General features: G+C 37.5%; 1 protein-coding gene across 1 annotated transcript; it reads right to left on the bottom strand.

Annotated features, from left to right (window-relative positions):
• Positions 1-2,579: 2,579 nt before the first annotated feature.
• On the bottom strand, positions 2,580-10,843 carry INSL5 (insulin like 5). Its single transcript, XM_047084619.1, is given in 5 exon segments — positions 2,580-3,393; positions 3,395-3,843; positions 5,729-5,846; positions 9,432-9,518; positions 10,803-10,843. Coding segments are annotated over 2 exon segments (378 nt in total). The 5' UTR covers positions 3,661-3,843; positions 5,729-5,846; positions 9,432-9,518; positions 10,803-10,843; the 3' UTR covers positions 2,580-3,281.
• Between the last annotated feature and the right edge of the window lie 1,474 nt (positions 10,844-12,317).

Raw genomic sequence — 12,317 nt, 5'->3', positions numbered from 1 at the left:
AGGAAGAGGAGAAATTTTGGAGGACAGTTAAAAATCTCTGCTATAGATAAATAGGCAGATAGGTAGGTAGATAGATGAGAGATAGACACAGATATAGAGCAAGCTAGCTAACTGTATTTGTAGCTATACTATATAAATTCAATATAAACATTTCTTTTCTGGCAGAAATTATAAGAAACTCTTCATAAGGGTTATACTATTACTTTAGAACCAAATGGAAGGCAATGAAGTTTTGTTTTATTTCACACTTCTCTGGATTATTTGCATTTCCTAACTTGATACATATATTTTTCACCCATCCTGACTATGGGATTTATTTAAGTGAAGAGAGTAGGTCTCATTTTTCTTTTTTGTTTCTCCATGTACTTAAATTATATAGATACATTTTAAATAACTATAAGTATATATCAAATAAATAGTAACTACTACAAATATCCTGAAAAAATAAACATGCCTTTTTTCTTAGCAACTTGATAAGCTATCCCATTAAAGTAAAAGTGTCAGTATGTAAGGGTACATAAACAAGGCTGTTTACTTCATCTTTATTTATAATGGCAACTACTGCAAACAACTTGAATATCTATTGATGAAATCTAAAAACATATATGTTCTAGAATAGGAACTCAAACTTTTTGGTCTCAGAACTCTTTATACTCTTAAAAATTATTAAGAACTTCAAAGGGCTTTTGTTTATGTGGGTTGAATTTATCCAGATTTATCATACTGGCATTTAAAACAGAAACTTAAAAATATTTATTAACGCATTTAAAAATAATAAACCTACCACATATTAACACAATAACATTTTATGAAAAATATCTATTTTCACAAAACAAAATACATATGTTGAAGAATGACCCTGTTTTATATTTTTACAAGTCTCTAAGGACTGCCTTTATAAAATACAGCACAATTCTCATTATCAGCTTCTGCATTCAGTCTGTTACTGTGTGTTATGTTGATTGAATATATGAAAAGAAAAGTCCAGCCTCACAGAAAATCCAGATATTTAGTTGAAAAAGGGAAGGTTATTTTAAAAGACTATTTTGTTTCATTAATTTAAGATGATTTCAATTTTATTTAATGAAATTATCTTTTTAGATCATTTTGATATTCTTTTTTAATATTATACCAAAACTTGACAAGTAGCTGTTTATTAAAGGTTAGTTGCAATGTAGAATCTGAAATCACATCAATGAATTTTTGTACCGTTAGATTAAAATCTTTATTTTGCACATTAAATGGGTCTTTTCCCCACTCATGATTTTGTAATATCATGCATCCATCATTTGGAAAATATTGGTTCACTGAGTTATGCAGATTTCCCAAATGTTAACACATTTCACTACACGATATCAAAAAGTAAAATTCATTAATATCACCACTGGTGCCCATGGTAGAGGATAAAAGTATTTTAAAATTGCTTGGAAGCTTGAATTTTATCATCAGTAATAAATATTGTCAATTGTTTTTCTTGAAGTGAGGCTCATTTTGTTCATTTTCACATTTTTTAAATTTCAAATACCATATCTGAATAACTACAGTTTTTCAGTCTTTCTTAAAGAAAAAAAAAAAGATGCTTCACGGGAAAAGCAGCTAGTTTAAGTTCACAATTCAATCAGGTAAGTGCTTTACCATGAGATCACCATCACACTCCAGTATGCTGCAAAAGCACTTCATGCAGTCTCCCCATTTCACACCCACCCGTATTGAAAAGGCATGTATTCAAAGACTGAGACTTAATATGATTTTCACCACTTCATCAATGGACATTCTTCCAGTGACACACACACACACACACACACACACACACAAATCGCAAACCCAAAAACCAAACGAACAAAAACACCCGGGGAGTTCCTGGTGGTGAAGAATACATTGACCACCAGTACAGTTTGATGTGACTGCCTTCGTGCTAAGCAGCCTAAGTTTGAATCCAGTAACACCACCCTCCTTAGCTGCCTGTGACTTAGGACATGTTTACCTGATTCCACTGAGCTTTAGTTTCTTTATCTGCAAAATGGTGATGAAATGTACTGTCCACACTCATAGGTTTCCTGCAACAAATGTGTTAAAATGTTTAAATGCCATGCACAAGGCTTTGACAGTTTAAGTGCCCAGAATGTAGTAGATAGATTTCAAATACAGACTGTAGTAGTAATAAGACCAGCACCACAGATGAACAGAGAGTGTATTGTTACAAACCAGTGGGGAGTTGAATGTCAGAGTTAGAAATGAAAACATAGTTTCGTGATTTCCTTACTTTGTCTGTCTGTAAAAACATCCAATTGTGTCACGAGATTTGGCTATACAGGTCTCAGTTTCTTAATTTCTAGAAGGAGAATACAATGTCCTTTTTTAAAAAAATGTTTATTTTTATTTATCTTTTGAGAGAGAGAGAACACAAGGAGGGGGGCAGAGAGAGAGAAAGAGACACACAGAATCCTAAGCAGGTTCAAGGCTCTGAGCTGACAGCAGCGAGCTTGATGCAAGGCTCCAACTCACCGAGTGTCAGATCATGACCTGATGACCTGAGCGGAAGTCGCAGGTTCAACCGACTGAGCCACCCAGGTGCCCCAACACAATGTCCTTTTATCTCAGCAGTAGGAAGGCAAAACCAAAGCAGCCCAGACTATAGGAAGGAGCTCATTACTCAAATATTCTCTGGGTTTTAGGGAGATCTAACTGATACACATATGTCTCCAGCTATCCTCAAGTAGAAGGGCTGCATATTAGGAAACATTTACTGAACACTTAAAGATGTTTTGAGAAAAAGTACTTTGTTTAGATTCTTATACTTGACCATGAAACAATGTTTAAATTCTCAGTTAATAATATACAGCAACCCAAAAGTTAAGAGTGGATAGTTATTTCTGGATGATGAGGTAAGAGTTGATTTTTATTTTCTTTTTATGCTTATTTTTTAACATTTTCCTACCACCAGCATAATCTGCTTACTGTTTTAAAGTTATTTTAAAATTTTTTACAAGAAGAAAATCACAGTGAGCTTGGTTTATGGCATTTTAACTGCAATTTTGCACAGCATTTAAAATTTCAAAAGATTAGTTAAAATTTGAAAAGAACAGTGCATTCACTTTGGCAAAGAGAGAAAGTACACTTCATTGTGGTTTTAACTATTGATCCACAACTATTAGGAAAGAAAGATTGCCTAGCCCAAAGCTATTATTTTCATAACACAATGCAAGTGTTGTACTGAGCAGTAAAACACCGTGATTAAGCGATGCTCAAAGCTCTACCTTCATTGCGCATCTGCTCTTGTCTTAACAAAGAGCGTGCAAATCAGTCACGGAAAAGCCATCAGTGCAGCACAATGTCTGTAAGTCTTGTCCTGACAAGAGCCCCAAAGCTTCTTTGAGCCCCAAAGCCTTTGGCCAGCTGTTCATCCTGAAGTCTCTTCTCTCCTGAGGACTCCACCTGCGGAAAGTGTTGCACCAGGCTTTCCTCCAAAACTTCATTCGTGCTCATCTGGAAGTTAGAAGTAGTTTCTTCTCTCAGCTGTACGGAAGAGAGTCTCGACAAAGAAGGAAGGTTGTAGCCAAGTTCTGCACTTGGGGACGTGCATTGGGTGTTTTTAAAGGAAATTGAGTCCTGCACATCATTTTCTTTAAATGTTGGTCTGGCTTCAGAAAGATTAGACATTCTGGGGAGAACTTAGTCATCTCCACCTTCCTGGATCTGCAGGAGAGGAAACATCAGAGCGGAGAGAAGGAGTGACAACAACCTGTATCCTGCAGCCAATGAGGAGCCAAGTCCAAGTTCACCTTCTGTTGTACTGGCTACCACTGCTCCATGACCAGCAGCCTCCAAGGTATTCGTTACATGCTATAAATAAAAAACACACAAACAAAAATAACCCTTGTGTATGCCCTGCAAAGTTGATCAGTAAGGAAGGAAGTGGAGAGATTTAAACCTCTATGTCTGAAAACCAAAAGTGGTTCCCACTGTTATTAGGGTGTTGTTCCCAAAGTCCTCCCTCAATTTAACTACATTCCAATTTATTTATCAGCACCTTAGCACACTGGCAAGCTCCAAGAAAACTTACATGAATGAATGCTGATTAATAAGCCAGTAATGGATTGAATAAATAATATATGAGAAAATACTCTGAAAAGTACTCTGTGAAAGATTAAATAAACTGTATTCTGATGTCAGTGGTGTTAAAACAGAGCCTTGCACAAACATCCGTTCAATTGCCCGATGTGTTTCATAGATATTCCAAATGCATTCTTTCTAGTGCATTTTGGCTTGCTAATCCAGAGATGGATAAATTATGCTAAATCTGGTAAATTAGGTTTACTCTCTTGAGATTAAAAGCACTTATATCTGCTAACATCTAGTAACTATGTAACTCCCACTCAATGTGGGAGTGATGAGTTCATAATTTTTCAAGAAATTAGCCCAACAAAATATAAAAACCGTGGGTCATTTTCTAAAATATTTTCGTTTACCAAAGTCATTTGCAACTGCATTGACACTTTTACATTCATATATGTGGTTATGACATTTATTATGTGATCACATTTTCCTGTTTTAACTTTTTATTGTAAGACATAACCAACAGTTAATTATTAAAATAGAACCTTAAATAAATTCTACCTCCTACTTTAATATGGGATTAGCAGAAAGAATTCCAGTTAAACATCTTGAATTGAAAAATGAAGAGGGGTGCCTAGGTGGCTTGGTCCGTTAAGCGTCTGACTCTGGATTTCAGCCCAGGTCATAATCTCACAGTTGGTGAGATCAAGCCTCACCGTGGGCTCTGCGTTGACAATGCAGAGCCTGCTTGGGATTCTCTCTCTCCCAATCTCAGCCCCTCTCCCACTCGCACGGGCGCGCATGGATGCGCGCGCTCTCTCTCTCTCAAAGTAAATGAATAAACATTTTTTTTTAATGAAGAAAAGCAGTGAAATCAGTCCCCTCAGTATTCCTGAAACATGTTAGTTAGGTTCATTCCCACCTCAACATTCTGAGCAAACAATTCCTACTAGAATTCCCACTAGAATTTCACTTCACCCCACTTGCCATAACTCCCCAAATCCTATACGTCCTTTAGGGCCTCCATCAAACACCACTGCCTCTATCATTTATTACAGCAGTTCACCATCTTCTTTTTCCCATCTGAGACACAGTATAAACAAAGACCTCAGCTCTTGAAGCCAGATAGACTTGGTTTGCCCCCTAGCCACACTACCTACCAGCTGGGTGAACAACTTTGTTCCCGGTAAAATGGTAAATTGTGGCAATATTACTTCACAGGATGCTATCATCAGACTGAATGAAATGTTGTACATGAAACTATCTGGCACTTAGTAAGTGCTCAATAACAGATTCCTTCCTTGCGTCCTTATTTAGCACCTGCCTTAATTCCAACTTATTATATTCTGTAATTGTCCATGTATGAAATTATCCATGCTACTTCAACATGTCCCTTAGCATCACATGCTTCTATTCCCCATAGCACCTGCCATAGATGTTGAGATCATCAAAGTAGTTATGCAATCAAATGACTTCAAGCTGGAGACTAAAGAAAACAAGGTCTTTACTGTCTGAAAGGTAGCAAGCTCATGTCTTTCCCAAGCCAAATTCAATTTATTTTGATAATTAACCCCTGAAACTGATGTAGAAGTGGCTTAGCAGTAATTAGAGACATACTAAAACAAGCTTGGGGAAAAAAAATAAATGAAGAAGTCACATGAGTTAATGTTACCTTGACTTTGAGGGATTCCTTCCGGGTGCCTTCTCTACCTGGGGCCAGCACAGGTATAGATGACTGCTTTTATGTACTCTAGTCCACAGAGCTTCTATAGACTCCTCAAGCGTCACTTCTGAGATGGCAAGAAGGACAGAAAATAGAAACAAAAGTCAAAATGGAGCCCTTCGTCTTGCTGAATAAGAATCTGACGTGGTGAATATTGCCAAATCAAGTTTTGAACTACCTTCACACTTGTCCAATTTATACTAGCTTTCCTGACATTTTATTGGTCAGAATCTCGTTTTAACAATATTTGCAAAGCACATAGGTTACACTGTGAAGTTTTGATAATGTGCCTTTATGATTATTGCTAGTTATTCAGTCACTTCTGAACGCCATCACTTACCATTAGCGGCATCCATGAGACAATAAACAGGATGCTCTCTTGGAAGACATCTGGAAAAACACAAGCTTTGGAAGTAGCCAAGTCGGACTTTCAATGTCAGCCTTGTCACTTACTAAGTGACATGGGGCAAGTTTTAAACCCTTTAAACTTTGATAAGCATATCTTTAGAGTGCGAAAACCTATCTTGTAAGAGTTTTTCAGTATCGAAAGCAATACCTTCTCAAAGCCATGAGAAAACTAACTTAAGAATTTGTGTTTGGGGCACCTGGATGGGTCAGCCAGTTAAGCTTCTGACTTTGGCTCAGGTCATGATCTCACAGTTCCTGAGTTCAAGCCCTGCATTGGGCTCCGTGCTGACAGCTCTGAGCCTGAAGCCTGATTCAGATTCTGTCTCCCTCTCTCTCTCTGCCCCTCTTCCCCTCTCACTCTGTCTCTCAAAAATAAACATTTAAAAAAAATTTTAAAAATTTGCATTCTTGTGTTTTGAATTTGAATCTTCGTATCCCACTTAGATGATCTAGAATCTTAACCAAAATATTTAACCTCTCCAAGAATTCTTCTCTGTAAAATTGTGATAGTAACTGCTTCTTTTTTTTAATTTCTTTTTTTAACATTTATTTATTTTTGAGACACAGAGAGACAGAGCATGAACAGGGGAGGGTCAGAGAGAAGGAGACACAGAATCTGAAACAGGCTCCAGGCTCTGAGCTGTCAGCACAGAGCCCAACGCAGGGCTTGAACTCATGGACTGCGAGATCATGACCTGAGCTGAAGTCAGACGCTTAATCAACTGAGCCACCCAGGTGCCCCAATAACTGCTTCTTAAAACTAATGAGATAACGCATGTCCTGCTTGACAATATAAACATTTATCTTCTTCCCTCACCATTGGGATGGACTAGAAAACATAACTTTCCTTTAGAATACAGGGGAAGTTCTCTGACTAGAATCTTCCTTGTTATCCTTCACCCCATGACTTAGGCATGCATTAATCAATACATATTTTTTATAACAGAAACCTGAATAAACTTCCAATGAGCTAAATAATGAAACTTCTCTTGCAAACTTTCTGAAAGTGCTCATTCTGGCAAAGCTCTTACCTAAACTAGAAAAGCTGGAGTTTGAGATCTTAAAGAGTTGTTGACTCACTTTTTAGCAAATTGAAAACTAATCTTTTAAATTGATTCCTCTTGTGTGATCTCTGGTTGGAAAAAAAATCCGTTCAGCCAGTGATCAAGATCATATCACCCATACTTCTTGTGGCATTACCATTTTTCTGCAGGGAAGCCAGAAAACGGAATAAGAAAATCAATGCTCTGATTGAAAGCATTTCTGACTCTGAAAAATAGATATATTACTTCAAAGAACTGTTGCTTTCTCAATCTCTCTGGCTGCAGTAGGGAGAGTGGATTAAGGGGAGCAAGATTTGAGGGAGGAGAAACAAACAAAAAAGGCTTTGGCAATAATTTAGATGAGATATGATGTGCTCTCAACTAAAGTCATTGCGGAAAGGATGGGGCAGATGGCAGTATTCAAAAAATAGGAGGGCTTGGTACAAATTAGATATCAGGGATAAGGAGGCCAAAAATGGTACTTAGGTCTCTGGCTCACACAACTGGGAGGTAGGAGGAGAGTCATTTTGCTAAGAAAGGCACATAATGTGCAGGAATGGTTTTGACATCAGACAGAGCTCCCTTATCTTTTCATAGGTCAATATGGCAGGTGAATCTGCCATTTATCAACTCCAGAGGGGCATCTGCATGACCAAGTCTAGCACACCCACAACATCAGCAATTATTTAGCCATTTATTACCAACTTCTTCCCTTCTTTGGAGACTTATACTGCCCATCTTGATAATGCCAAGTGTAACATAGCTCTGCAATAAACTTGTGATCAGTAGCTATGGGCTGGGCTTCTGTACAACCCAGGAGAGAAATATTCAGCCAAGGGATGATCCCTATCCTGGATGTCAGATGCACTCAGGTACCTCTGAATTCTGCTACCATCCCCACTTTATCCCCCTGGGCTCAAAATAGTCTCTTCTGCCAGCTGTTAAGACCTCATCAGGGTTTACGTTAATTTGGGATGCAAATGCAAGGCCAGTGGGACCTGAGCTCAGCCTGAGACCAAAGGGAGGCAAACTAATCAGGTGGCGTTCCCAGATAAAAAGCTAATGCCAATAATGAAAGCCCTAGTTGTGGCGTTTCCATTTTGAGGGCTTTACTTTTGCCATTTGTGAATCGAGAGAGTTGGACTGAATTACTTAGGGCTCCCTTGAACTTGAAATGCTAAGTCTTCTTATGATTATCTGATTCCTTTACTCCTGACCCAAAACCTTTCTATGGCTCAGCATTACCTGGAGAATAAAATCCAAACAGCCTGGCATTCAAAGCTCTTCATTCAGGCCTTCAAATATCACTCCTTGCACATAGCTCAAGGTACAACCAGAGAAGATAACCAAAATGAAAATGAATCTTTCCATCTTTTGACCAAAAAGAGTTTGCTTCTTGTACCTCTGACTAGAGCATTTAATCCTTTCTGTTTGGAGGTTGATATGACTTTTCCTTCTCATCTAGTCTGCAGCTCAGTTTACTATCTGTGTGGCTTTAAATATGTAATTGTCTTCTCTGAGTTAGTTTCTTCATCTGTGAGGAGATACTAATCTGCATTATATTACATGCTTTATGTAGGATAATATATGATGTTTAACAGATGCTCAGTAAATTAATGTGGTATGCAAGAGATTAGAAATGCATTTTTTGGCTGCAACTAGCTACTATGGAAGGCTTTTATGTATAACTCTTGATCTCAAAACTATCCAAAAATTTGCACTGCTCTGGTCTTTTTCTTTCCTTCCTTCATTCTTTCCTCTCCTTCTTCATTCCTCTCCTCTTTCCACAAATACATTCTAAAAGCAGAACCTTAGAGTACTATTTCTGAAAGTATTGTCTTTAGGACATGAGTCTTTGAAGATGGTCTTTGGGGAAAAAAATCCTATAGTAATGGTCCCTTTTTCTGTAGATTAATGATGCATGTTATATATACAGGCTCAGGGAAGACTTATAGTTAGGAAACTTCTTTAATTTGTTGAATTCAATATTTCCCAAACTTATTCAACCCCAGAACATCTTTCACCATGAAGTTGACTAATATTTGGAATAGTTGTGAATTTCTAAGGGAGATATATTTCCAGTTCTCTTCCTCTCAGGCACATGGTGGGATTCTATTTCCCTGTTCTTTAAAATTGGATGTGGCCATGTGACATACTTTGGCAAATAAAAGGTGATTGGAAGTAACATATGCTACTTTTACCTGGCATTTAAAGATTGGTGCATGATTCCCCAGTCCTCCCTCTCTTCCACCTTGATGACCGACATCATTCTTGATGGAACCTGGTCTCTGGTCAAAAAAATATAAAATGAGACCACCTGCTCACCCGTAATGAACATGTAATGTACACGAGAAGTAAATTCTCACCATTTAAAGCCGCTGAGATTTGGCAATTATTGGCTGTGGCAACGTAATCTGATTTATTCTCACTGGTATAATTACCTTAAGGTTATTTACATTCTTATAGATGTAGAGAATGTTTATATGATCCAAGTTTTTAGACCAAAGCAAAGTAAGATCAGTTATCTGGACTTAACAGCTGGAATTAATTACCATGTGTTCAATATGATTGGTAATATGAAGATCCACAATTAACATGAACCAAAAATCCAAATTAACAACCAATGGATTGAGTAAACGTATGTTTCATCTATAAATTGCTTATCGAGGAACTATGGTCACAAGAACGTCTAATACATGGTGTTAGAGCAGGTTGGCATGAGTTGTAAGTACTGTCTGTGGCATTCAGATTTGAAAAATCAGATTTCAGTTCTGCCATTTAATATCTATGTGACCTTAAATACTCAATGTTTCTGAATCTGTTTCTTCACTTGTAAAATAGAGATAATAATGCTGAATTTATTAGGGTGGTTGTCAGGATTAAATTATGCAGAGTACTGTCAGAGTCTCTAGCACAAAAGGAACTTTCAATAGATTGATCATTCATAGTAATGACAAGAACTATAATTCTACCAAATGTTATACTGTGTCATAGTGGCCTTGATGTTAGAATACGAGAGTTTTAATACTGGTACTGTAGCTTCCAGCTAAGAGAGCTTGAGAAGGTAATTTAAACTGTAATTTGATTTTCTAATTTGTAACATGGAAAAATATCACAGGATCGAATGAAGCAATGTTAATTATAGCACTGATAAATTATAAAGTGTAACACATACAGTTATTTTATGATAATGATGATTATAAAATCACTCTACAAATTTGTTAGCAAATGCTGATTGATTTTTATTCATACTTCTTGCTTCTAGAGGGTGTTTTCATTGTGAGGTACCACGTTCATCCAGCTATTCTTGGGAGTCATTCCTAACTCCTCATTCTCCCTCTGTTCCTTGCCTAAAACCTCTTTTGTGCATACACATCCATTAAGTCATCAAGACTCACAGATTCTACTTCTGACTTTCTCTGTGATCCACTCATTCCTCTTTATCCCCTCTGCCGTGATCTCAACTTTGATTTAGAGACTGCAACAGTCTTTCAATTGGCTCCATATCTTTCATCAAGCCATGGTTTACACTGCTTCCAAAATGATCTTTCTAAACGTGCTTATTTTCTTACCCACTTTGAAAACTCTTCAATGGCTTTCCGTTTTCCTCAAGAAGAAATCCAAATTTTCTGGGGCACCTGGGTGGCTCAGTCGGTTGGGCGGCCGACTTCGATTCAGGTCATGATCTCGTGGTCCGTGGGTTTGAGCCCCGCGTCGGGCTCTGTGCTGATAGCTCAGAGCCTGGAGCCTGTTTCAGATTCTGTGTCTCCCTCTTTCTCTGACCCTCTCCTGTTCATGCTCTCTCAAAAATAAATAAATGTTAAAAAAAAAATTAAAAAAAAAGTCCAAATTTTCTTAACATAGCCTACAAGGCCTTTTATGAGGTGGCCAGTGTCCCTCAAAGGTCCAGCTCTACTGAAAACCTTACCATTTGTGGAAAGTACATGCTCTGTCTCTCCAGGCCTTTGCATCTGCTGTTTTCTTCACCAGAAACCCCTTTCCCCCCTCTTTAAAACCAGTTAACTTCTACTCACAAATATCTGTAGAATGGGTATTGAAATATTCATCTAGATAAGTTTTTGCATAACTTTATGGATAAAACTTTACTACTCACTTTAGTAATTTTCAAGTGTTCTGTCAGTAGGAATTTAAAGAAGCAGCTAAAAATGTTTTTAATAATCTTAGAAAACATTGATATTTGAGGCTTAATTTTATATGGACAAAGAAGCTATTTTTGTCGTTACTTGGGGCTTTTAGAAATTTACTTAAAAACTCAATAAATAGGGGTGCCTGGGTGTCTCAGTCAATTAAGCGTTTGACTCTTGATCTCGGTTCAGGTCATGATGTCACAGCTCATGAGTTTCAGCCCCTCATTGGGCTCCACGCTGGCAGCACGGAGCTTGCTTAGGATTTTCTCTCTCGCTCTCTCTCTGCCCTTCCCCTCCTTGTGCACTCTGTCTCGTTCTTTCTCTCTCTTTCAAAATAAATAAATATACTTTAAAAACTCAATAAATAATTTAAATATATATAATAACTTGAAAAACTCAATAAAGTTGTCAGTGAGGTATGATGTAAGATCCCTAAAATATCCCGGAATACTTTTTCCTTTCTGGTATAATAGGACTCTATCTGTCAATAGTTGAGTATTCAGAGAAATACAGACATGGTGAGAGTACATTTTTTCATGAGTTGTTCTGGATGCTACACAAATATTTCATCACTTTAGAAAAGGCAGTGCTTATTTTGAGGATTCATAACCATGTTTTATATGTTCCACGTGATGGACATGTTCTGCTTTCTATTTAACCCAGGAATTAGTTTCATGTAAACTGTTAGCCTTTTAGTTTTATCACCCACTGAGTATGCCAACCTAAGCAAATGAAGGCTAATAGCCTAGTAAATGTTCTGTGGATTTGAGGGTAGACTTGAACATTGTAGTAAATCATGAACAAACCAGACACAAAGCCCAAATGTATAAAGAAACAAATGAGGTCATTAGCAGTGTGTAGCTTTTGCAGGAGTGGGGCCTTGGCAAGGACTTAGCCAGCTGCAAAGGGCAAAGAAGTTCTCAGACCAAGAAGTAGGGA

Source organism: Lynx rufus, unplaced genomic scaffold (assembly GCF_022079265.1).
Source record: "Lynx rufus isolate CCGP_SWC_20201006 ecotype Redwood Valley unplaced genomic scaffold, mLynRuf1.p SCAF_2, whole genome shotgun sequence".
Lineage (NCBI taxonomy): Eukaryota > Metazoa > Chordata > Mammalia > Carnivora > Felidae > Lynx > Lynx rufus.
Note: the sequence above shows the minus strand (reverse complement) of the source record. Positions and strands in the feature narration are given on the sequence as shown.